Source organism: Leptonychotes weddellii, chromosome 4 (assembly GCF_054177405.1).
Source record: "Leptonychotes weddellii isolate Sample4059 chromosome 4, ASM5417740v2, whole genome shotgun sequence".
Classification (NCBI taxonomy): domain Eukaryota; kingdom Metazoa; phylum Chordata; class Mammalia; order Carnivora; family Phocidae; genus Leptonychotes; species Leptonychotes weddellii.
This window is the reverse complement of record NC_138372.1, coordinates 138876809-138904305: the sequence shown is the minus strand read 5'-3', so window position 1 is coordinate 138904305 and position 27497 is coordinate 138876809. Positions and strand designations below refer to the sequence as shown.

The following is a 27497-nucleotide window of genomic DNA, read 5'->3' as shown; positions in this document are numbered from 1 at the left end:
AAGGGACTGATTTAATACTCCTCGGGTTTGGGTTCAGAGCAGGCAGCCCAAGGAGCCACAAAGCTTCTCAGTAACTAAATCTCAAAGATAAATCATGTGTGTGCATATGTGTGCAAATGCATGTGTAAAGGGTTATAGGGAAAGTCCGAAGGCAGGCAAGAGGCGATCAAGAAGAGAGATAAGAAGTGAAGTCCTGTGAGAGCTGAGAAATCATTCTGGTCTAAGAAAAGTAAACCTTACAACAATATCAAAGTTGAACCAACAGGTAAGCCAGTAAAATGCTTTTATTATTTGCCTTATTTGGACCTAGTGCATATTTCTATTTAATTGCTCCTCTGATTTTCTTGGGTAATAATTATAAGGCTAACTTTTCAAATAAAATAAAATTGTTCCTCTGCTCTATGCAGATTGGCTACAAAGCAGGTTAAGGCAAGTATCCCCAACCCCTTGTCCTAGTCAATTGATCTTGTAGTTTCTGTGTATGAGCTGGGTGAAGAAGATTGTCTTATCCTAGCTCTTGCACTGATTATCTGAGGATAAGTCACTTGGAAAAGTGGGTCAGTGAGCCTCACTGGGCCTCAGTTTCCTGGTTTATTAGATAAATATGTTTGACTAGTTAATAGGAGGTGTGTGTGTGTGTGTGTGTGTGTGTGTGTGTGTGCATGCACTGGGGCAAGGAGAGGTGTAACCATCTTGCAGGATAAACCAACAATTAGTTTCAATGTGTTCTATGGTGAGTCTCTCACCCTAACGTAATAACTAACCTCTCTGCCATTGGTCAAGGGACCTTGGCAAGGGTGAGATGGAAGGTCTAAAAAAAAACAATCATCGCAGTGTGTACGAAATCAAAGCAATGGCTCAGTAATACCGTGTAAGGGCTCAGGTATCAGAATGCCTTCTGATACCCAACATGATGGAGACCTTTACTTTGCCTACACTCACTGGGACTGCAGCCTCTTGGCCTGCAAAATGAGGTAAGAAAGCCCACAGATGAGAAATTACTTATTTCTTAAAAAAACAGCATAGAAAGTGTTAAAATTACTGAGAAACACATATTACTGTCAGGGTTTTTAAGTAATCTCTAGAAATTTTAAGATTCAATCCCTGACTTCCCAGAGGTTGATTCCTGCAAACCACATTTGCGAGGATCATGTACCCAATGGCTTCAGGGTAAATTTGGCCCTTGGGAAGCACTGGTGGGAGTGTGGGACACAGGGAGAAGACCGGGCATTCCTTCTCCTCCTCCCTCTTGGCATTCTTTGAGAGGTGTGTCTGGCAGTGACTCCTCTGTGGTTCTTCCTCCTCTTGCAAATCTGCTCTGTCTGTGGTCCCAGCTCCTGCTGAGGCAGCCCCCACTATGGTTCGAGCTCTTGCTGGGTGGCTTCCCCAACACCCACAACCTCCTCTCTTTGATCCTCCAGGCCTACAGCTAATAGCAGCAGACTCCTGCTGTTGCTCATCTCTGGACTGCCTCACGGTGCCTTCAGCCCTCCCAATCTTTGCAACAAATTCCCTCCATGGGACCACCTGGCATGGGCTCTACCTTCCTGGCCAAACCCTGAGTCCCACCCAGGGGACTACTGGTCTCCAGAGAACAGACCTGGTGTTTAAGAATATACAGAGTCCAGAAAATGGACTTGCTGGGGCCGTTCTGCCTCTATTGCTGGAAAAGATCTCTCAAAGGTTTCATTTGCCAGACCACCTAGTTCTAGCAGCAACAGGCGTGTGTTGGAGCTGAAGGGACACTACATGGAGAATCAGAGAACCAGACCCACTTTCCAGTCATATGACTTTCACTAGTACCTTAGAGATAAATGATCCTGAGGTTACTCATGTCATGGGGGTAAGAGTTCATCTGGTCTGCCGGACTGGCCACTACGCCCAAACACAGGAGGGCATGGAAAAGTATTTTAGAAACTGACATAGTCCTTGCAAATCCAAATGTACCACTATTATTATACGAGTCACAGCTGGCTTCCATAGAACAAACAGTGCTTTGCACTCAGCTTGGCCTGATTTTGCTGTCTCCACCTAATTTGTACTAAATGTACTAACAAAGGAAAAGTGCCCAGACTGGTGCCTGGCACATCTTCCCAAGAGCTATGTGGGTCCCAGCTGTGAGTTGTGTGCTGGGCTCTCCTTGGCATCATGACAACATGTCAGTTTACCTAAGACAGCACAGGGAGGTCAAGGTCAACTTACCAATGTCAAGGACCCTCTGCTTTGCCGTATGCTGCCGGGAGTGCCAGTACTTCCAGTATTTCAGCTGTTCATCTCGGTTTTTGTCTTCACTGAAGACCACCATTACCACGCTCTGCAGAGGGGAGAACCATGCATCTTACTTTCTGTTGGGCGCCTCGGTTGCTTCCTTCACAGCCTCCACTTCCGGCAGTTCTACCAGAGCTGTGTTTCTATAAGGTTGCTTGACAAAAGTCCAGACAAGCTCAGCTGTACGGTTTTGGTGTAAAAACGGGCCCACTTAAAAAATGCTTGGAGAATGAGAACAGTACACAGAAAAAAGAATCCTACGTCATTTTTTGTTTTAAGTAGGCTCCACCCCAGCATGGAGCCTAATGCAGGGCTTGAACTCACGACCCTGAGATCAAGACCAAGCTGAGATCAAGACTGAGCTGAGGTTGGACACTTAACCAACTGAGCCACCCAGGCGCTCCCCACATCATTTTTACCATGAGTCATAAACAACCAAATTAACTAAGAGCACGTTTATTGTTTTGTGAGGTGAGTGGGAATACCAAAAAATCTTTTTTTTGTACTGAAAACAAACACATTTTTGAAATTTTGTATTCTTAAATGTAGAATTTGGCACCTTTTGTAAAGAAGCAAGCATCTGTTTCTAGCCTAATTAAGTGCCTCAGGCTGAAATACGGGAGTAATGAGAGAAATACTAAGGTAATGAGTGAAATACTACAAGATGAGTTCATACTGAGGAACACAGATCTAAGCTACAGATATTTCACAGACCAAAAGAGACAAGGTCAACTATTTTATTTATTTCAACACAATTTGGATGTACTTGCTTGAGAAACTAATTACATCTTGTAGAAATAAGAATCCAAAGCCCGTTTTGGTTCTAAATTATAAAAACCCTCATTAAACTAAATACACATTAATTGGCTATCGCTTATGAGATGGAGAAGTTACCAACACAAACAAACCCCAAAAATCCCTACAACTGCAGTATCAGGGATACCGGCTCTCCTTCTTATTCCAAAGCTAAAATATTTCTTAGACATTTTCCTACTATTCCAGAATATTTCATTGACTCTCATTCTTTAATAACTTCTTCGTAGCATTTTGCACACTTGAAGTCATTTACTTAATTAGTTTTAATTACTCAGTTGACAGCAATGTCTTCCCATTGACTTCAAACTCAAAGAGAATAAGGACAGAGGCCCTGCTGCCTGACAAAAAATAGATACCATATACATGCTTGCAGGTGTACTGTCCATTCAAAATCTGGCTTCTTCCCAAAGTATGTGCGAACATTTGTTACACAAGAAAGCAGATGTCTGTTAGGAAAACTAGTTTAGAAATATGTATCCATATCATTCGAATTCACAAGCAGCGTGAACCTCCAAGGTATGGAGAAATGACAAGAAGGGGAACCGCTTCTGGGCTCACAGAACTATGAGCTACAAGCTCTTCATTCTTCTCTCTCCCCCTGCCTCAAACTTTGCCACTTACAGTTGCCCCCTTCCCCGTGGTTTCGGTTACCCACATTTGGTCAACCATAACCTAGAAGCAGATGAGTGCCTTCTGATCTATCATCCAAAGGTCAGTAGTAGCCTAACATTACGGTCACAATGGCCACATCATTCATGTCACTGCATCTCATCACATAGGTATTTTATCATCTCACATCATCATGAGAAGAAGGGTGAGTACAGTACAAGAAGATATTTAGAGCCCGAGATACCACAGTCACATAATTTTTATGGCAGTGCATTGTTATAACTGTTCTATTTTGTGACTGTTGTTGTTCATCTCTTACTGTGCTAATGTATAAGTTAAACTTTATCGCAGAGATGTAGGTAGAGGAAAAACCATAGCATTTATATGGCTTGGTACCATCCATGGTTTCAGGCATCCACTGGGGGGGCCCTAGAATGTATTCCCCACACATAAGGGGGCAGGGACTACTGTATATGTAAAAGTTCATTGCGTGGCCTCCTAGTGTTTATTTCTTTTTGTTCCAAAATAAAAATAACAGATAATTTTTTTTTCTAGCAAATGACTATCTTAGCCTAAGTAATGGCATATTCTCAGTCTGTAAGTTTATGTCTTCAGTGATAAAAAGAAAGGCAGTTTGAAAATGCTATTATCAAGCATACGTGCTTCAACTCAGAATGAAACACTGTGCTCCAAAATTAATGCAGGTAAGTTCCAAGTGTATCCCTCTTTCCTCCAGATTGCTTGCTCTCCCAGAGCTGAGGAGTAAGAAAGATCCCCTCTGAGAGGCATCATTCTAACTTTCCAAGGGTGTTAGATTGAAATCCTTAAGAAAGGATGGCTTGTTTTAGCCAAAATGAAACAGATGGAAAGAAAACTTCCATAATAAATTATTTACATGATTTCAATGAAGCAAAATTCTTGGAAAAGTCTCCGCACTCAAAACTACTGTCATGGCCTTAGAATGCAAACCATCCACCATCTTTTCAGGGTGCTGAAATGGTGCTGTTAAGAGGGTGTCTATGAGTTATATGCTTCCTTGTAATTTACAGAACTGTTTTTTAAAAAGTAGGTTTATCCAGAGTCTTCTTACCAGGCACCCACATGTGAGGGTGTAGGGGTGTGAAGTCCGGCATATATATCCAGAGGTGGATCCCAGGCTAAAATGCCTCTGGCTTTTAGCCCTCCATGTGACTCAACACAGTGTACCTTCGTGGTTAAGAGAATAAATCCAGGAATCTGACTGCCTGGGCTATATCCTGGTTCCTTCACATTTTAGCTGTGTAACCTTGACCAGTTACTAGCCTCTAAAAGGCCAAGTTTCCTCATCTGTAATATTATAAAAATAGTGCCTATTTCATAGGCAGTTTCAGTTTCAAATGAATTGCTAGATATATGGCACTTAACATAGTGCCTGGCACATGGAAGATACACCAATAAATATTACTTGTTATTTTGTGGCTCTTGTTGTTATTATTATGGCATCTCTCTGCCATTATTGCTGTTATTACTATTATGGTTATTATTATTATATCCCTCCACCATTAAGATGAGGAGGAGGAGGTAGAGGAGGAGGAGGAAAGCATCCTTCCACCACAGCCTTGACCACAGGGTAGGAACACACCAATTCCCCCTGGCAGGCACACAACAAACCAGGCACCTTTCCACCTGCAACGGGCTCAGCCTTGGGTGGGACGTGAGCTTCACATCTTCCTCTCACTCTCAACTGCCCTGCCTCCTACAGCTCTGATCTGGGACAGGGACAGGCTTGGAGGGAGGAAGAATTGCTGGACTGAGAAATGAGCAGCAATCCTTCCTTATCTTTCTCACTGAAACAAAGCCAGAAAACCCAGCTGTCTCAGAGATCACCACTGAAATTGCTACCTAAAGCTAGTAACAGACAAGCTGGCCAGCAGGTGACCAAATACTCTTCTTCCTCTTCTACCTCCTCTGTTACCTTTGCAGGGAAGTCGGGGATGGGGGTAAACTCACTATGCTCTAGGCACAGCACGCATTCTTCTCAACGTGCTGAAGAGCTTAGAAGGCGGTAGTTATGGACAAAATAAGGTGGGGTGGGCACCATGCACACAGCGTGTAAAATAAATCATTGTACAATAGGGCAGGAAAGCCCTTCAACCTCTTTTCAGAGAGCTGTGCTATGATTTTCCATTTCAGTAGAGAAGGATTACCAGTTTCCTCCCTTGTTGGCAGCAGCAAGAATGCCAGAAGCTGGTAGGCTTCCAGCACAGTTCCATTTCCCACAAACAGAACTAACACTCACGAAGGTGAAAATTCCACCAAGTCAGTCCTGGTAGGGATCATATCATGCCTCACTTGACTCCTGAGTAAGCAAGCACTGGGTTGCAGAAGGCTTTTTTAACCAAGTTGCAAAGGACCCAGGGACACAGAATAAATCACATCCTCCCATATGGAAGACAGCAGCAGCTCTTTCCCTGCCCACAAATAAGCTCTGACTTATAGCTACTTGCTTGAAAAATTAAGATCAATTGACTGAAAACAAGAACAACAACTAGGTAGCACAAAGGCAATGAAGGAAGCTGGGAAAATTCCTTGGATACAGTCAGAAAGCGTGTCCCAACCATGTCCCCTCCCTGGCATTTATTGGTTACTGATTAAAATGATAAACTGTAAGCCAGTAAGTTTTCCTGCTCCAACTCTCTGACATTTGTTCTAGAATTATTTATTTTGGAATTTTTTCCACGCCCTTCCACAAGACTGCGAGGTAGCAATTCCCTTCATGTGATCCCTCTGCGCTTTATTTGAGAAATGAGGCTCATACCCGGACTTTGCTGATTGGGTGTCGGAAGCATTTGTTGTCCCCAGTCTCGCTGAGCGTTATGGCATAGAACTGTCCCTTGTTGAGGTAGGTCATGGGGCCCTCCCCCTGCTTCTGACGCAGAGATTTGGTGGCTTCCAGGGTGTACTGAAATGTGCCACTGTGAACAGAAAACAAACAGAGGTCAGATTGACTTGCTTGGACATTTCTGCCTTCCTAATCAATTTCACATTTGGAGCATTTTATATGAATATTAACCAATATTTAGTCTACTTCAGAGACAAAACACAGCATATGGCAAAAGAGATGCGACCAGACCAAAGGTCACTGCTAATACAATGTATACAACATTTCTAATAGTGGCTCATAAACCAGATGGTTTAGAAGGGGAGAAAGTCCATGAGGTGCCTGTCCAATTATGCAAGGCTGTGCCAGGAGAACCTGTTAGGTCTTGGATGGCAATCAGTAATGCCTGAGGCTTAAGAATTGATAGAATTTGCCCCTTTCAAGCTAGCAGCAAGCCATATGTGTGAAAGCTTTTGTTCAATTCATACCTATACTTAACCCTCTTTTTGTATCACCAGGATGTTGCAAATAGCTATAACCCACTTTAAAACATTGCAGAATGTGAAAATCTAAAACTCAGACATTCATTATTGAGAATCTAGTTCCTATAATAGAGATTGTTGTTTTTTTGTTTTCTGTTTTTAAGACTCATGAAAGGGTCACTACTGCTCCAAATCAGGAATCTACAAACAAAGTTTGATCCATTGGCCAAATCCAGCTCCCTGCCTATTATTGTAAATAAAGTTTTATTGGAACACAGCTATGCTCGTTCATTTAGGACTTGTCTACTGTTACTTTCACACTACAACAGGAGGGTTTAGTAGTTGTGATGTATAGTGTGCCAAATCTAAAATATTCACTATCTAACCCATTGCAGATAAAGTTTGTAAATCTCTGCTCTACAATTTCCCTAATATTTTTAAAATATTACTTAATTTACAAAATAAAAACACTGATTTTCCCAATGCTGAAGAATGTATCAATTATTTAAAATAAACCACAGGTATGAACCACAATCTTTCTTGTTTAATACATTCAGAAATATTTATTTCTGCTACACTGCAGGATGGCTCATAGTGATAATCCAATAACCAACGCTTTGTGCACTTTTTTAATCATCAGAAGCTCTTCACTGGGCCTATTTTCTTAGCTCTCTAATTTCATAGTCTTTGAAAGACTGGGTGTAAAAATGCCTCAAAGTTCACCTCTTAAGATGGTCTACTTAGAAGATTATGGGAGACTCTTATTTTCTATGTTAAGTATTTCTGCAACGTTTAATTTTTTGTAACTTTCATAAGGAGAAAGAAACTGGAAAGGCACAATAATATTCCTCTTTTCATGATAAAAACCGTACACGTAGGCTGATAAACTAAGCAAATTCCAGAATATGTATCTTAGAACAGGGTGGGAAATAAATCATTCAAGACAGAACCAATTTCACTGTCATTTTGCCTGGAAAAAGCAATTTCAATACAGCCACTGAATCATAAAATTTGAGACCTGGACAGGATATTAGGAATCACCTAGATCAGCAGCTTGCAACTTGTCTAGGGCACAGGCTGCGTAAAAAAAAAAAAAAAAAACAAAAAAAAACCATGAAAAGCTGTGAACCCTCTCCCCAGAAAAAAGCACATATGAACAGAAATGGTTTTGAATATCATTTAGGGGAGTTCATGCTCCCCAAACCTATCCATAACACAGGAAATAAAACCACCTTCCTCATTTCACAGGTGAGGAAGGCTGAGAAACTTGCTCACTCCAGTGGACAATGACAGCAGCAGAACGAGAAGGCAGGTCAAATGACTGGTAGGTCAAAGCTCTTTTCACCAGCCTGATAGCTGATTACATGGTGATTTGGGTTTATAGCATGCAAGTTATATATGTATTTCCACATTTTAGAAGGTGATTTGGAACTCTATGTTCCCCACCTCACCCCTCCCACTCACAAACACAACACACTGAAATTCTGACTCAGATGATCTGGGGGAGGATGACTGGGGAGCCTGAGCTTGGAGCAAGATCCTGAAGGATCAGGAGGACTTCAGGTAGAAAGAGAGAACAGAGGAGGGCCACACATGTAACAGCAAAGGAGCAAGAAATACGGTGAGACACAAGGTTTAAAGTAAAAAGGGACCAGCACGTAGAGGGCCCTGACTACCTTCATGAGTAATTTGTGTTTAATCCTTTCTGAAATGGTGACATAACTGATAAGTTTTGTGAAATGGGAGAGATCAATTCATTTCTTGCCATTCTCTCCTGTCTATGGGCATGATCATGACCAAGGTCTTTGAACGTCTACCCCCTCTACCTGGAAGTTTTTTTTTTTTTTTTTTAAGATTTTATTTATTTATTTGACAGAGAGAGAATGAGAGAGCACATGAGAGGGGGGAGGGTCAGAGGGAGAAGCAGACTCCCTGCCGAGCAGGGAGCCTGATGCAGGACTCCATCCAAGGACTCCAGGATCATGACCTGAGCCGAAGGCAGTCGCTTAACCAACTGAGCCAACCCAGGCGCCCCTACCTGGAAGTTCTTAATCTTCCTTCTTTCCCTGGAAAACTCCTGCTCACAGTCCTTCAGCATGTGGCTCAAATGCCCCTTCCTGCAAGCTTTGTCCCCCCACCCCACAACCCCAACACACACACAGAGACCTGTAGGTCCTTTCAGCTTTCTGTTTATGTACCTCTGTAGCAGGACTGACTCTTCACTTAGCAAATTGTATTACAACTGTCCATCACTACACTTGTCCCCTCCAAAAGTCTATGGGGCCTCTTTTAAGGAGAGGTTCTATCTTATTCCCATACCTCTCGCACTGCTTGTATGGAAGGCACCAGAGTGTATTTAGCTGGTAGCTAAATATGTGTACCGTGGAATAGAAGGGAAAACAAAGTGTTGGCAGGAAGATCAGTTATATCACAACAGTTCAGAACCTGAACAAGAGTAAGTTGCAAGGGACAGGACAGGTAAAACAGAACATTCAGCACTTGGGAAGTGTGATGAAAATGTAGCAAAAAGTCAGGCAGATCTTTATACCTCCAGAGTGGGTAGCTGGAAGGATGGTTACATCATTAGCCACAACAGGAAATAAAAGCAGAACAGATGTGAAAGAAGTGGAGAAGGAAGGAAAGAAAAGAAAAAGAACGGCAAAGAATTCCATTTTTTCACATGCTGTGTTGGAGGTCCATGTGTCTGAGATTCAGAGAACCACCTAAGAAGGGATATCTAACCAACAGAAGGACAGAAAAAGGGCATAGGCCTCAGAATACAGGGCAAGATTGGAAACAGTAATTCAGAAGTCACGGTATGGAGAAAAGAATTTTCTTTTAAAGGTTCAAAAGTATAACTTGGGGGTACATTTAAAGTGTTATCAGTTCATTAGTTTCTAGGGGCATCTCCTGGTAGCTTACCTTGATGTCTGGTCATACATGTACTCCTCAGCCCCAACTGAAGCACTCCGGAATTTCTGCAAAAGTTAAAAGTCATCAAAATTAAAACGAATAGGTAAGTCATCATTAAAAAAAGGCAACAAATGTGCCCAAACTGTTTTATCCTCACTTCAGAAAGGAAGATAATACATTTTTTAGTATTGTGTTTTCAACTACAATGAACATAGTTACCATTTGTACACAGAACTTGCAGATCAGCTGCACACCGAGAATTACACTCAACAGAAAAGGCATTTGTGCTTTGCATATTATTCACATGTCCATATTCACATGTCTGCAGGTCTTTCAGAAGTGTCTGCAGGTATTGGAACCTGTTTCTTCAAACATATAAAACATCTCTTCCATTTCCTATTATCTCCAATGCTCATTCCAAAAGTCACAAATTCTGAGTTAATGGAACACTGATTACAGAGAGACTACATAGCATACATAGCACAGGGCAGTATTTAGAGTGGCTAGGGACATAATTTCTGGAGCAAGACTATCTAGCATCAAGTTCTGACTCTTTTACCTGCTACCTATATAAACTGAGGCAAGGGCCATATTTTCTCCATCTGTAAAATGTTCATTTACAGTGATTAGAGATTAGAGGCATAAATGTGTTAATAGATATGAAGTACTAAGTACAGTACCTGGGACATAGTGGGCTCTATATGTGTGTATTAAATTCTATTATATAGTAATCACTTGACCATATTCTGTGCCCTTCTCTAAGATCGTCATTATCACAATATTATAAGAGTAAGTTTTGGAGGGAAACTCTGAGTCCTAGTATTACACGCGATGAAGCTTGGATCCAGAGATCTCCATTTGTGATTTAGTGCAAGTAGGATGCACTTTGCTACATTTTAAAACTCTTTCGAAAGCAGATACACAAAATCCCCAACTCTTGATCCTAAAGTGAATATAACAGAATGAAAAAGCACTTGACTGACCACACACACCTGGTCCTCCCACGTGACCTTTTTGTAGTACCTCTTTCAAAGAAACAATTCTCCTGCCTCTCATTTCTCAGACATAAACTTCTATTCTTTGACTAGCAGTTCAAAGGTTTCTTTCTCAGGAAAGGGTTACTCACTGCTATTTTTCAAACTTTCTTCACAATCCCTAATCACCATCTCTAAAATTCACAGTTCATATGTACATATATATGACCTTCTTTTTATGCAGTTTTATAAATTCCCGGATCCAAGAAAATGGTTTGACCTTCAAAGTGCATCCCAGGAACATTTCATAAGTTTTGTTGACCAGTTCAATAATCGTGACAAAGAATCTAAGATACAGATTTGTGTTTCTTTTGCAATCAATCAATCAACAAAGCATTCAATGGGAATTTTCTGGGGCTCCACCAACTGACTGGTGCCAAGAGAAATACAGAAAATATATAAAACACTGTCCTGGCCTCAAAGATATAAAAACTAGTTGAGGAGATGAGTACAGTCACATAAGCAACAACAACAACAACAAATGGAAGTAAAATACAGCAAATGACTAGATGTGAAAGTCTATTTTGAATCATTCATTCATTCATTCATTCAGGTGTCCTAGCTGGAGAAGCACAAAATGGCCGTTGCCAGGGAAGAAGGTCAGCAAGATTACAGGAACATTTCACAGAAATTGTGGAGATTGTTCTAACCCTTGGAAGCTACAGAGAAGCTGGATTAAATGAAGGAATTGAGAAAAAGTCATCCAGCGGAAAGAGGACCAACACGAGTCAAGACAAAATGATAGGTACAAATGTGGTACGTACATGGGACCAAGGACATAGGCCTGATTTGATTATGAAGAGAGGACCTAAAAATCTAGGCTAAACATTTAGTTCCTTAGGCAACCGGCTATGGTTTAAGTACCAAGTTGCCATGCGTGGCTAGTGGCTACTATATTAGAGAGAATAAAGGAAAATTTCCATCACTGCAGAAAGTTCTATTGGAAAGGGCTGATCTATGAAAAGGTATTTACATTTAGTATAGTTAAGAATTAGGACATTTTGGAGTAGGAGGGTAGCATGATGAAAAGGGCATTTAAGGAAGAGATCGAGCAGATGCACTTCCAAGGTCTTCTTTGAAGGAATATGCAGTAACCAGAGCAACACATGGTGAACCAGTATCAGTAAACGTGGCCCTCAGTGACTTTATCGTCCATGCCACAGAACTCTGAAGCCTGAAGATAGGCTAGCCTACTACAACATAGTGGACTTATCAATTCAATGGTTCTAATCCCCCAGGTGATGTGAGAAGGTGCGATACACCACAACTGTTTAGATTCAAAGAGACTGTCAACTGTATGCTGACTAAAATAATCTTACTCTAATAACATGAGTGCATGTGGACAAGAACTATGAAAAAATAAAAATAGTAGACATGTTACCAATGTGGATATTGCTTTTTTCAAGCTTAAAATTTCATCCTTAATTCTTTTATATTACCTGTGTAATTAAAAAAAAGAAAGTTATTCCACCTGGAAAACATCACAATCCTTTATGAGACCTGATCACATTGATGGGTCATATGGCCTACATGATTTAGTACTAAGAATCACAGTCAAAATGTTTGGGTCTTTCCAGTTACAGTTACCAACTATTTGGAAACCTTTTAATATAATTTGTAGGATGCCAAAAGCCAACATGACTTTACCTTACTGTAATTTGATATAATGCATCCATACATTTCTTCATTTGGACTGAGAAAAATGATAGTAAAGAAGGTATTATAACATATTTTAAAGACTACTCTAAAAGGACTTGAGATATCAGGCAATAGTTGAATGTTCTATTTAAATTTTGAATATTAGAATTCTAGTGTTTTTCTTGGGTGTGAGGAAAGAGACATCTGCTAAGAATCTACTGTAAAAAGACAAATGATTCTTCAGTTGTCAGAAAATCAGATATTTTCTGATTCCACGTCTTTGATCAGCCACCAGTTTTTTTAGGTCTTATCATTCATTTATTCATTCATCCACTCTTCCAGTAAAGACTGAGTGAGCCTCTACTTTGTATCAGGCAGCATGCTAGGTGCTATGGGTACCAAAGTGAACCAAAAGAGAAGAGGCCTCTGTTCTCATGAAGCTTCTGGTCTAGGAGAGGAAACATGTTACTTAAAAAGTCATTCATTAAAAAAATTACAAACTGTGTGCAAGCACTCTGGAGAAAAGCAAAGAGTCCTAGGAGAGGAGAGCACAGCACAACTGAGAATGTAAAAATCAGTCCCACTGTGGCACACAGACAAGGCCAACAGGAATGTTTCCAACAGAAGCCCAGAAAACAGTAACACAGCCACAAAAGTGAATAACGCGTTTTCCTTCTGAGGGACTGCGCTTTCTTGACAAAGACATCCTCAGTCCTGCTGTGCTCATCTCATCTCCTAAACAATGGCTACCCAGTTTCCAGGCTGCCTCAATGTCTTCTCAAATCCAGTCCAAAGCTGGCTGTCACAGAATCCCTCCTTAACACCTACCCAGTATAAGCCCAAACACTATGAAGAGCTCCTCCGAACTCTGTCTTACTGAGTTGTCCCTAAGGGTCCCCTGCTGAAGCAGGCTAACTAAATGTAATCCTGATTACAGAAGTGTTCATGGTAGTCTTTGGCTGGGATACTTAGATACAAAGAAAACTGACTCTACTAGGAACTGAAGGGAGGACGGGGAGGGCTTCCCTGAGAAAGTCACAAAGGACAAAGGGTGTGGGAGGTGACGAAGAATATGCTAGAACAGTGTTGTCCAATAGAGTTTTGTGTGAAGATGGACATGTTCTGTATCTTCATTGTCCAATATGGTAGCCACCAGTCACAATGAGCACTTAAAATTGTAATTAGTGGGACTGAGAAACTAAACTCTTGATTTTATTTAATTCTAATTGCCACATGTGGCCAGTGGCTATGGCATTATATAGCACAGTTCTAGAACATGGAGCAGCATGCACAAAGGTCCTGAGGCAAGAGGAAGTATATCAGGTTCACGGAACTGGATGGAGCCCACAGCAGGGAGCACAAGGAGGAAAGAGGTACAAGATGAGGTGGGAAAGGCAAAGGAGAAGCAGAATATGCAATGCATTGTATACCTGTTAAAGATTTAGACCTTAATCCTAAAAGCAATAGGATTTAAGTGGGGGGGGGTGACAAAATCAGATAAGCATGTCAAAAACATTATCCCCGGTACAGTGTACAAAAGCAGGCAGCGTTTTAGGCCAGAGATAATGATAGACTGGGCCAATATGGTGAAAGCAGAATGGAGACAAATGGATGGATTTGAGAGATATTTAGAAAGTAATATTGATAGAATTGATAATGGATGATGAGGGGAGAGCAAAATATCAAGAAAATATCCTGGTTTCTTAAGAAACCAGGATGGTGATGCTACCCACTAAGGTGGAGAACACAAGGAAAGATTGTAAATCAGATTTGGGATAGGTGGAGGGTCATATGCAGTTGGATATAAAGGTTTGGAGCAAAGAGGAAAGAACTGGGCTGGAGAAAAAAATTTGAAAGTCTTTAGGATATACATGATAACTGAAACTGTGGACATGAAGCCAAGAGCATTTTTAAGAGGAAAGAGTGATCAAAGTATCAAATGGTGCTGCAAAGTACCAGCTTTAATAGATGTGGGGTTTCCATAGCCATTTTATTCATGAGGTGGGAAAATGACTATTATGACTGAATAACGGGTCATCCAATCTCATCAAATTTCACTACACATAGAGAAATCTCAAGCTTCCTAAAGCATAAAATGTATATGCTAAGGATTTTCCAAAATTTTGCTTGATGCAAAAACAAATTGATGTAATAAAATGATAGATGTCTGATGGTACCATAATAAAATGATAGATGTCTGATGGTACCGTATGCACTGTATGTTTAAAATAAACAGTAAAATCAAGTGCATTAATCACAAGTGACACTATGTTCCAATTTAGTACCTGATTCAACACTTTTAAGATTTTATTCTTTAATTTTTTTTTTATCTGAGGATAGTTGACACACAATGTTACATTAATTTTAGGTGTATAACATAGTGAGTCAACTTCTATATATGTTATGCCCTGCTCACCACAAGTGTAGCTATCATCTGTCACCATACAACACTTTTACAGTAACATTGACTATATTCCTTACGCTGTGCCTTTTATCCCCATGACTTATTCATTCCATAACTGGAAGCCTCTATCTCCCACTCCCCTTCAACCATTTTGCCTATCCCCAACTTTTCTTCCTTCTGGCAACCAATAGTTTGTTCTCTGTATTTATAGGTCTGATGCTGCTTTTTGTTTATTTATTTGCTTTGTTTTTTAGATTCCACATATGAGGGAAACCATATGGTATTTGTCTTTCTCTGACTGATTTATTTCATTTAGTATAATACCCCCTAGGTCCATCCATGTTGTTGCAAATGACAAGATTGCATCCTTTTTTATGATTGCTTATTATTCCATTTGTGTGTGTGTGTGTGTGTGTGTGTGTGTGTAATACACCATATCTTTCTTATTAAGGTTTTATTATTTAAATATGTGGGAGGAAATGAACTCCCAGTTAAAAATCATGCTGGACAGGGCTTAAAATTCAGGATTACTTCCAGTATCAGTCTACAGATGAATATAAAATCAATCATATGCCTATTGAGTATGACAAATACTCATTCTTTGCTTTCATTTCAGGATTCTCTGCAAACTATGTTAATTTGACAAATAATATACCAGGGGTTGAATTACGAAATACATGGTAGAAATATCTGGTGTTTGCCCATATACAGTTCTTCTTATTCCTGAGTACACAACAGGACTAAATTTCTCAGCCCTCTTGCAGTTAGTTAAGACCATCTGACTAGTTCTAGCCAATGAAATATGAGCAAGAGTGATACAGGTCACTTCCAGGTCAAAGTATTTACAAGTCAGTCTGAAGTCTTAGGATCGCACTTCCCCAGCAGGGGTGACCCAGAAGCCACATATAGAGATGGTAATGTCACAAAATGGAGGGAATCTGGATTCCTGAGTCATTAATAAGAAAAGAGGTCTACAGACATGTATCAGGATTATTATTAAAAAGAAATAAACTTTCAGTGTATTAAATCACTGAGATTTTGGTGCTCCTTTATTCATACAGCTAGGTAGACTAATGTTAACTTAACCAAATTTTAGTACAGAATAAGAAAACTCTTCCTTCCATTTTGATTCTTATTACAACTATATAATTTTTCTATAAAAACTCTTCCTTCCATGTCTTAAGTTTTACATGTTTCCTAAAAACATCCTAGGTGTTAATACCTCCCTGATTTGTATGTATCAGTTATACTCTTTTGCTTATTAGCTGTATGACCTTTGGCAAGTTTCTTAACCTCTCTGAACCTCTGTCTTTTCATCAGTAAAATGGAAACCATAACACCTTTTTGGAATTGTAGTAAGGATTAGAAATAAAATATGTAAGCCACGGTGGCTGGCACACACTACAAAATAAATGGAAACTATCATTATTTCTCTTTACAAATATAGACAGATAGTAAGTTTCCACAGGACAAAAGTCAAAGCATCCTTCCTTCTGTCCTCCTAACACCAGTAGAAGTAAATATTTACCAAATGTTATTACAAAGGGGATGGACAATAAAATGTAAATCCAATTAGCTAAAATCAATCCATTAAAGAACTTTTTAATGCTACCACTGTCTTAAAAAAAATCCCAGCCTGAGTTGAGCCAAACTGCTCCCTTCTCTGATACCCACCTATACATACATACAGAAGAATCAGTCTCTGATAAGAAATGAAATGTGCTGGGATGCCTGGGTGGCTCAGTCATTTGGGTGTCCAACTCTTGATTTTGGCTCAGGTCATGGTCTCAGGTCGTGGGACTGGGCCCTGCGTCTCTACCCTCAGCAGGGAGTCTGCTTCTCTCCCTCTCTCTTTCCTTCTCTCTCTGCCCCTCCCTGCATTGATGCTCTCTCTCAAATAAAAAAACGAAATTTGCTAATTCAACAAGAATCCTAGCCATTTTAATAGTTTGCCTAAAAGAAGTACTAGATTTTAGACAAATTTTCCTAGTGAAATTTACTTGGCGAAATTACTCTGAGCTCACCTAATCTTAATACGGGTTAGCAATGCCATGACTAAAGATCATTCCATTTAATTTATGTCAGATTTAAATACAATATGCAACGTAAACAGTGATTTCCAAGGCTAGGAGGGCAGCTAAACCAAATTTAGTGAGAACACTCTTCACATTGAGTTTCTGGTAAGTTACTTTCTCATCTACTTCCAAATAAAACCCAAAATACAATAGTTTCCTTTCACAAGCCTCCTTATCTACAACACAAACACAACTGATAACACATCCCCCAAACAGCATGATGGTTCTGTTGACATTGGGCCACATCCATGGGCTCTTCTGTGACTAATGGACTATTTCCACACCTGGTGAGAAAAACATCAGTGGCAAACTTTTAGTGAAAAAGCATGCGTCTCACATTCCCATGTGGAGTAACTTGCTTTTCCTACAGAAGCGCTCCAACTATTAACTATTTCAAGCAATATGGCCCAGGAAGCTAAGTTTAAGACAACATTTTTATTACAAGGACATGAAAAGTTTGATTAGAAAGCTACCAGTACCCAAGAAATAAGGCAGCCTCTTAAGGGCAGGGAATTCGTCTTGCCTCACTCTGCTTTTTCCCTGTTTCAGAAACTAGAGCAGGAGCTCAGGAATGGCTGGCACCAGGAGAGAGGGAGCTGCCAGAGCAGCTTGTCTATCTAACTCTCCCCCAACATTGCAGACAGCCAGTCCCTTTGCTCTTCTTCTCCCCATCTGAAAGATAAGAAACATCTAATGACATTGATAAAGGACACTCAGTTTAAAAAAAAAAAAAAGTTTGGGTGAGTCACTCACTGTGTTTAGGAACGGAACTACTGAGGATTAGAAGACCCCGCACAGTCTTCTATGAGAGAGTAGAGGTAACGGGGAAGGATATTGGTCCCGGGCTGGAGAGCTTGTGATGAGTCCCATCTCTGCCACTTACTGCAGTGTGACCATGGGCATCAGTAGGCTCTCTGTGCCTCAGTTTCCTCATTTGGAAAATAGAGATGACAGAAACAGTACATACCTCGTAGGGTTTCTGCGAGGATGAAACGAGTATATTTCACTCGGAATCATGCCCAGCCTATAGTAAGTAAGGTCCCCAAATGTTTATTATTTTTAAATACTGTTATTTGGGATGCAATCTCAATCTCAGGTAGCTGCGTTCTGTCCCAATGGCAAAATAAGTGGGCAGCAGGGTGTAAGTATTTGGCACGCTGCCACCACACTAACTCCTCTTTAGGAAATTAGAAACCACGAGTTTTGCCTTTTGCTATTGTCTTTTATTGTCCTGGGTGGACTGAAAAATGGGAAGCCCATGACCATCATCTCAAACATAGAAGCACTGCTCCTAAATGTCAAAGAGGCTGACCTGAACCAATTAAAAAAAAAATGCATTAAATATTCTGGGTCAAAAATTGAAGAACTAATCCACAATTACACCAGTTCTACAAAGATCCCAAGACAACTAAATGGAGACAAGACTGTCTTTCTAACAAGTGGTGCTGGAACAACTGGATATAGATATGACAAAAAAAAAAAAAAAAAATGGACCTCAACCCTTCCCTTATGCCATTACAAAAGTTAGCTCAAGACAGATCATAAACCTATATGTAAGAGGTAAAACTATTAAAAGCCTAGGGAAAAAAAGCTAGAGAAAAATCTTTGTGACACTGGGCTGGACCAAGATTTCTTAAACAGTACATCAAAAGCATCAACTATAAAAGAAAAACTTGATTAAGTGTACTTCATCAAGATTAAATACGGATGCTCTTTGAAAGACATAGTTAAAAAAACAAAAGACTGTGAAACATGTAACTGACCTCACATTATTTAAGGAACTCTTAACAACTTAACTAAAGGAGACAGATAACCCAATTTAAAAATTGGGCAAAATATTTCAACAGACATTTCACAAAAGAAGTTATAAGAATGGCCAATTATGACACATGAAATGATGTTCAACATCACTACACATTGGAGAAAAGCAAATTCAAACCACGAGACACCATCACATATCTACTAAAATAGCTCCTGTTAAAGAGATTGACAGCCCCAAGTTTGGGCAAGGATGAGGAAAACTGAAACCCTCACACACTGCTGGTGGGAAGGAAAATGGCATGGCCACTTGAAACACTGTACGGCAGTATCTTACAAAGTTACACACACATTTACCATATGACCCTACAATTCCAATCGTAGGTATTTACCCAGGAAACGAAAGCACATGTCCACGTGAAAGCATCCACGTGAACGTTCACAGCAGCATTATTCAAAAGACCGCAACAGCCAAATCTGTCCATTAACTGGTGAACAGATCAACAAACTGTGATATATGCTTACCATGAAATACTATTTAGCAAGTCAACAAAACAATCTTTTAATACAAGCAACAAAACAGAATCTCGAAAAAGTGAAACTATAGACAGAAGGCAGATTGGTGCTTACCCAGAGCAAGAAAGAGGAGGTTTCAAAGCTAGGGGGCTCAAGAAAACTTTTAGGGTGAGGGAAATTTCTATTGATTCTGATGTTGTATACAATTACCGAAATACTCAAACTTCACTTAAAACTTGTGAACTTAAAACAAACAAGCAAGGGGTGCCTGGGTGGCTCAGTTGGTTAAGTGTCTTGGTTTCAGCTGAGGTCATGATCTCAGGGTCATGTGATTGAGCGAGTGTGGAATCTGCTTGAGATTCTCTCTCTCCCTATGTCCCTCTCCTCCCTCTTTAAAGTAAATAAATAAATCTTTTAAAAAATTTAAAAATTAAAAAATAAAACAAGCAATCCGAGAACCTTGTTTGTGTAAGTTCTACAGGCACATGAAAAGAATACATGATCTCTATCTGTAAAGTATAAAATGTACATACATACAACAGTTGATTATTGATAATACAAATTCTTGCTTGAGTATTCAGACTAGGTCTTAAAGAGTTACATTGTTTCAAAAAATGCACAGTCAACATCTTTAGCTACCACTTGAAAGGTAATAAACTAGAAGAGGTCAAAGTGAAAACTTCACAAAGTAGGAAGTTTCCACACAAACATCTCCTCATTCCTCATAAATATTTAATTTTAAGACTAAAACTAAAACAAAGAAATGTCATTTAAGGATCAAGAAAAAATTTAATTTTATTTATTTTATTTTATTTTTTGAGAGAGAGAGAGCATGCAAGCAGGGTGGGGAGAAGGGGCAGAGGGAGGAGAGAATCTTTCGCAGGTTCCACATCCAGCGTGGAGCCCGACACAGGGTTCAATCTAACAACCCTGAGATCATGACCTGAGCTGAAATCACAAGTTGGACATTTAACTAAGTCATCCAGGCGCCCAGGAGTCAAGAAAAATAGAAATATTCCTCAATACACATAGACCAAAGATTTATTAAAACCTTTTTATAAAGATACCGACACATTTTTTAAACCCCAAGCTCACAGATTAATTAATTTGTCCGCCTTAAAAAGCAAACAGAAACAAAATTAGCTGGGGTTTCTGGGTTTAGGTCCTGGCTGCAGATGACGGGGCCAGGGACTCACCTCTGTGGTTCCATCCTTGAAGCTCTCGCTGTAAGTGCTGTCTGGGGTGCTGCGCTGGTCATCCTTGAGGTAGGTGCTGTGGCTGGCCATGGAGGGCATGCCATATTGAGTCTGTTCAAAGATAACCACACGTTGCTCCTCACCGTCTCCCCGGGGATAGTGCACGGGTGGGGCCATGAAAACGGGTGTAAAATCTTCAGCTTTCACCACTGTGATTCCTGATACGGGGATGATGGCTGGGCTCTCAGAGATGTTTGTGCTGTACTGTTCCCGTTTCGAATTCTCCAGGTGGTCTTGATTTAGGGAAAGGTTCACTGGAACAGTCTTTAGGACCTGCACTCGGTTTTCTCCTCCACTCAAATTACTCTGGGCTTCACTGGTGCCAAGACAGTTTCTGCATGTTGAAACCCACCCCCCGACACAACATAACAGAATTAGAAAAATCATTATTTTTCAAATCCTAATAAAATAACTGATGCAAGCAATATCAGTGGATGTTAATGCCATTAGGGGAAAAGTTGATGGTGAAATTTACAAGGGAATGCAGTGGATCTCTGCATCACTAGAAGTAGGACATGTGTTTCCCAGTACCATGCAATCAGCCTGCCTATAAAGTACAATTAGGAAAAAAAAAGTTGACCCTAAATTTAGCAAGGCTTCATATCTAACTCCCAGCTCTCAGGAAATACAGAAGGCTGGAAGAATGACTCAAACAACATCAAAAGGAAACAAGCATACAAACAGAATGTAGCACATCTTACTGACCTGGTTTCTTCAGTTAAGTTAGAGGCATGAAAAAAAGAAAGGAGGGTGGGACGCTTGTTCTAGATTAAAAGATTTGAAAGACATAACAATCAAATGAGTAGATCTTGTGTGGATCCTGATCTGAAAAACCAAAGAGGCATTTATGAGACAATAGGATTTTTGAGGCAATTGAATATGGACTGGGAGTTAGGTGGTATTAAGGAAGTATTGTTCATTTAGGTAGGTGTGATAATGATTTTGAGATTATATAATAAAACATCCTTTTTATTTAGAGATACAAATGAGAAGTAGTTAGAGATGAAATGACATGATGTCAGGAACTTATTTTAAAGATCACTGCAATAAAAAAAAAAAAGAAGGGAAAGAGAGAAAAGGTAGAGATTAAGCAGGTGTAACAAAAAGTTACCATTGCTGAACCAGGAGAATTGGACAGGTATTTGGGGGTTCATTATACTGTCCTCTTTACTCCTGGATGTGTTTGAAAACTTTCAAAGGAAAAAGTTACAAAAGAGCTTTTTGAAAAAGATGGGGGCGAGACATATAGGGCGAGACAATAATTTGAAGGGGGGCAGTGGGAAGAATATTTTACACTGTTCTGTGGGCAAAACTCCTTGCAAGAAAAAAAAGGCAATGAGAATTTATCATTAAAATGTTTTCACTGAATTGAGAAACAACATGAGCTCATTGATATCCTTAGCACTGAATTACTTTTGGGGCTTGAGGGAGTGGTGTAACTGGACTTATGTAAAACAAGATCTCTCAGATCTCAGACCTCCTGGCTGGTACAAAGAGAAAGGAGAGGGTTTGGAAAATTAATTCTCGCCAGGCTGGGATAAAATGCTTTCTATTTCTACTACAGAATTCTGGGAGAGAGCAGAAGCAAAGAAAAATTAGACAATGGAAGAGTATGGTTAATAGCACCATGATTTTACTAGCAACGCCCCTGTGGTCAGTTAAATTTGGGGTCACCTCTCACTTATATATGGATTATTCTGAATGATATGGACAAAAAGAAATACATATTTTGCATGGAGCCCTGTCCCCAGTATCTGTTGTTTTGGGTTTCATTCTGTTTTTTTTCCCTCTTAAACTAGCATGATCTTTCTGGGGCTAACTGGCATCTCTCATAGAAAGAGAAATATTTGAATAAAATTGGTTCTTCCCAGAATAAAGCTCTCCTAGCTCCTCTAAGCATGCCTAACTCAAGCAGGACTATGTAAGTTTAGCTTTGATTTCTCAGACAAAACCTCAAAGTGAATGAAGCTTGAGGAAAGAATGGTTTCACATGAATAAAGCCAACAGAAAAATACCTAAACTTCTTGGAGTCTGTCACAAATTTGTAGAAATCATTCTAGAAAGTAATCCTTTAAAGAATAAAACTGCAAGTCTACAAATATTCTGCTTTAAGTAATAACCTGCTTTCACGGTCATAGCAATACAGTGACTCTGTATATAAGATACAGCGAAAATTTAGAAGTTACGTTTAATCTGAGTCCAGTTAGCTAGATGATGCCAAACCCAGACCACCCATTTATGTCAGCATTTCCTAAACTCCACTGTTTAGAGCATTGCATGGAATGTTAATAGATGTTCCTCAAAGAAAGGAGTCCGTGATAAAATCAGTATTTTTTTAAAAATTGCCATAACAAAACTAGCCTGTGTGAGCCATAAACATCATGAACACAGTAAAGGCCCCCAGGCATTCCTTCACCTGCTTAATTATAACCCAGAATTTCCCAAACTAATTTTACCCCAGACTTTTGTGGAGGATTAACTATTAATATTTGCAGATAATGTCTTGTAGGTTGGATATAAGAGGGGCTGGTCTACATTGATTAGCTACCAAAGCAAGTGTCCAGTTTCCACTCCTCTGGACGTGGCACAAAGACTTACTGCCTTTGCCAAAATACTCAAAGTTAACCAACTCCTCTACAGTTAGAGTCCATTTCAGGCCAAATTTATTAATTCTTTCATTCATGCAAAACACATGAATTCTAAACAAGAAACACAAGTAAAAATATTTGGGGCACTCTTATAAACAAACATAAGTGAACTACGGAGTTGTATAAACCTAGTCCATTCATCATTATCTTATGATGAGGGAATATTAGATGCAACATCATTCTATAATATGTACCCGCCTGCAGTAGTTTTAGAAGCTAGAGAACTTCAGAAAGACATCCAAAAAATGGATGATCAGAACAAAGTAAGAATTACTGAGAGCTACTGACTCACCTGCAATAGAATTTAAAATTGAACTGAATACTTTTAAAAAAAAATCTCAATCACGCCATTGAGATTTTCAGTTATTTTTCCAAGTACCAACTGCTATAAACAGACAGTTGTAATGATAGTATGCTAGCACATGGCACCTTAATTCATGAATATACTGCAGATCAAATGATATCCTTCCAAATTACATTCAACCAGAAGTCTACTAAGTCAAAATTAGTCTATACAAGGTGGTTTTGTCTATATCTCACTGCCAGTATTTTTGAAGGTGTTCCACTGAAATCACAAAAATAACCACTGAAATATGATGAGGGGCTATCACTCTTTCATGTTGTTCTAAAAGATGTGTTAACAAAAAAATGGTCTCTCTTGTCCATTATGATGCAGACAGCAGAGCACATATCTTAAACATGTTTTCCCCTGACCCTTCTATGATTACTAGTATACGACTTAGCAGACAGCACATGCTTAGCTTAATAAATGCTGGCTAAAATGGAGGTGAAGTCACAGGACCTGAAGAGTGCCAGGCTCTTTCTCCCTGTCATCACTGCTACCAACTAGGGCCCCAGGGCCCCAAGACAGTGTGGAGCATCACAAGATCCCTTTGAAACTGCAAATCAGATGCAGACAGGCTTAATCTTCACTGAGGGTATACTCTGGAGGTGATGCACAGCCCAGGGCTGCTGGCTGGTGGGGTGGCTCGCTGCTAGTCATATAACAAGATCATAATGTCGTAAGTAGTTCCTCTCAAGGCCAGGTTAAGAGTCTGATGTACGTGCTAGCAGGGTATTTCATTTCTCCTGGCTTCATATTTCCATATGAAAGAATCACCAATAGGAAAACACTGTGGCTTCTCTCCATTCCTCTGCAGGAAGGAGACAGATTTGATTGATGGGTTTGGGACAAGTAGCTAAGTAAGGTGGTTCAGTCCCTTCTGGTGCCCTCCTTAGGTCTGGATCATCCTGGCCAAAGAGAAAGGACTCTAGTCACCGCTGCCATACCACAGTGGCCTGTCCCTTCAGGGAGGACTGGAGTCCTGCCTGAGATTGGGTGAGTAGACATATCTAAACCAGGATGGACATGTTGCAAACTGTGGATTCAAAAATCTCGTTCTCTGTTGGCTTAATCAGAAATAAAACTGATTTTTTTTTTTCCTTTTTAATTTTAATCTGTCTGTGTCTTGTTTTTCAATTGGTTCTTGATTCAGGATTGCAGGAAAGGGGTGTCACAAAAAGATCTCCTAACATCTTTCTTGCCCCTGCACGCTCATGGTGTCTGCTGTTACTCAGGGCTCTCCTCCAGCTGCCTCCGGGGTGAGAAACAGTCCAGCCTCCTTCCTCTGCCCCTCATCAAAAGCAATCTCTCCATGGCTCACTCCCTCAAGGGCTTGATTACAATTATCCAGCCATGGGACTGATCAGAAAAGTTCAGCCCTAAATAGGCTATCTTGCCAGCATTTCACCTCTAACCAAGGATTTTTCAGCCTTCTTGAAAGAGGGTGTATCAAGAGCCTGCTGATGACCCCTTGGGTGCATAACCAAAATATGCAATTTGCTCTCCCTACGGAGAGATCCAGTTTTGGTCCAGACTCTAAAAGACAGACAGAAGAAGCTAAACTTCTTGATCCCATTTCCTCTCAAGAACAAAAACTAGTTTAATACTGTTGTTTTCAAAAACATAGAAAGAGTTATTTGGGGAGCCAGGCATATTCCTTTACATAACACCATACCTTTTATCCTGCTCTTCTTGGCTGTCACTTGCTTTGCTTACAGATAGCAGCCTCTTGTCTCGAGGAACCTAGAAATATCACCAACCATCAGTCAAACTTACACAGATGCAACTGTGACTAAGTGCAGAGCTAGAGACCAGCATAAGCAAAGCAACTGAAATGGAATGTTCTCTGGGAAAAGGTGGCAGATTTGCGATAGGCAGGTGATGGTTAAAGGTGAGTAGCATGACTGGCAATGACAGTGGATCAGACACAAAGGGGTGATGATAAACAGAAGGCCATAATGATTATGGTTCTGCTGTGCACCTGCTGACAGGCAACTCTGCCTGGACCTGACCACCCCCAAGCCCACCCCACCATGCGAGTGAATGAGGTTGGAAAGGAGCACCATGAGTGGAGGGTGAAACTGGACCCCGGAACAGAGAGAGATCATCTTGGATTTATAAGAAGCATCCTCTCAAAGAACAGGGACAGACCCTCCACTCTGATGAGGGACTTCAGGTGCTGACAGAGAGGGAAGCAAACTGGGCATGGGGCTGCACTGTGCAGCAGGACAGGAGCATCTAATACCTGGACCATCCTTTAACCACCACCCCTCCGTAGCTTCTAGCCTTGCTTCCACAATTTTTCTTCTAATGCACTTTTATTATTGTCTTTGCAACCACAATGCCAACACATTACCTGAAAGATGAGTGAAAAAGTGCTACTAGAGAAAAGAGACACCCCTACCAGCTGCATTTCTGACCACCATCCAATCGTCCTACTGCAGCACGGATCATTCGCTTATCTCTGCTACAGTTTCAAACACATGAATAGTAGGTTTAGATTTGTTTGTGTGGTTGGCTGGTTGGCTGGATGTTTTGTTTGTTTTTATTTTTGTGTTTTTTTGCTACATCTCCACACCTTCATGCTAGCCAAACTCCTTTGCACCCAAATGCAGCCTTCATTATGTTGATATAAAAGAGCCTTTATGAGAAACATCCCTCTTCTAGATTCTTCTAGAAATTCTTATAGTTTCCACTCACCTGGATACATATGCAAACCCAGTCAGCTGGAAGAGGGAGGCAGCATAGCAGGGTAGCTACCAGTCAAGACCTAGACCTGATTGTCTGGGTTTGAAACTCAGCTCTAACACTAACTAAACTCTCTAAACCATGCTTAAGGGCAGTCCTATGACTCAGTGCTTTTACTAAAATTAAGTGAGTTAATTTTTTTCAAAGCACTTGGAGTATCTGGTACTTTATAAGTATTTGTTAAATAAGAATAAAATAAATCAATTTTAAGTCTTTTGTTCACATGTCAATGTTGAGGGTCTACAATGTGCCAGGCACTGCTAAGTGCTAGATGGAAATGAGCTGAATGAAACATAGCTCCTACTATCAACTGAAGATGACAGATAAACATAAACGTTCACAGCATCATTATTCACAATAGCCAAAAGCTAGAAACAACCCAAATGTCTATCTACAGATAATGAATACATCAAATGTGGTATATATATACAACAGAATATTATTCAGCCTTAAAAATGAAATTCTGATACATGCTCTAATATGAATCTTGAAGACATTTATGCTAAATCCCATATGACTCAAATCTATCCATTTCCCCTCTGTATGTTTGCCTCCTGGTTCAGCCTCTGACATCTCTTGCCTGGGCTACTGCACTGCATCCCAACTGGTCTCTCTTCTCCTTCACTTAGTCCCAGCAAATCCATTCTGAATCCATTAAGAAGATTCAGACTGAACTTAAAAATGCAAGTCTAATCTCATTATGCTCGTACTTGAAATTCTTCAATGCTTTCCATTTCTTGAAAACATGGCACCAAAAACCTCCTACCTCAACTTTGGCAGACCCCATCACTGCCATGCATATAGTCACACTGTATCTCAAACACGCAATGCTCCTTCTCTCAGCAGAGCCATCAAAGTGTCCTCTCTGCCTTTGGATATCCATTCCACCTCCATATCTATCACCATTGCTGGACAGTCACAGCTGATTAGTGAGTATTTGTTGGATGGATGGATGGACAAATGGATATACAGATAGACAGACAGATAAATAGATGGCTATATAAATGGACAAACAAGCAAACCAACAAACTGGTTTCCAGCACTACATGGTCAACAGAACAGATGGGAACCAATTAGCCAAAGAAGCATATTTTCATAGAACTAGAATCAAATGATAATGAACCACCAG

At 40.2% G+C, this 27497-nt stretch overlaps 1 protein-coding gene across 2 annotated transcripts in view; it reads right to left on the bottom strand.

Annotated features, from left to right (window-relative positions):
* GRHL2 (grainyhead like transcription factor 2) overlaps window positions 1-25792 on the bottom strand; it is a 107674-nt gene extending 81882 nt beyond the window's left edge. For both annotated transcript variants that reach the window (XM_081816319.1, XM_081816320.1), the window contains exons 1-5: window positions 25296-25792; window positions 20570-20963; window positions 9958-10013; window positions 6491-6647; window positions 2203-2314 (exon numbers count right to left, since the gene is read on the bottom strand). In XM_081816319.1, coding sequence (XP_081672445.1) covers window positions 2203-2314; window positions 6491-6647; window positions 9958-10013; window positions 20570-20746 — 502 coding nt within the window. In that variant the 5' untranslated portion in view covers window positions 20747-20963; window positions 25296-25792. The remainder of the gene's footprint in view (window positions 1-2202; window positions 2315-6490; window positions 6648-9957; window positions 10014-20569; window positions 20964-25295) is intronic.
* Between the last annotated feature and the right edge of the window lie 1705 nt (window positions 25793-27497).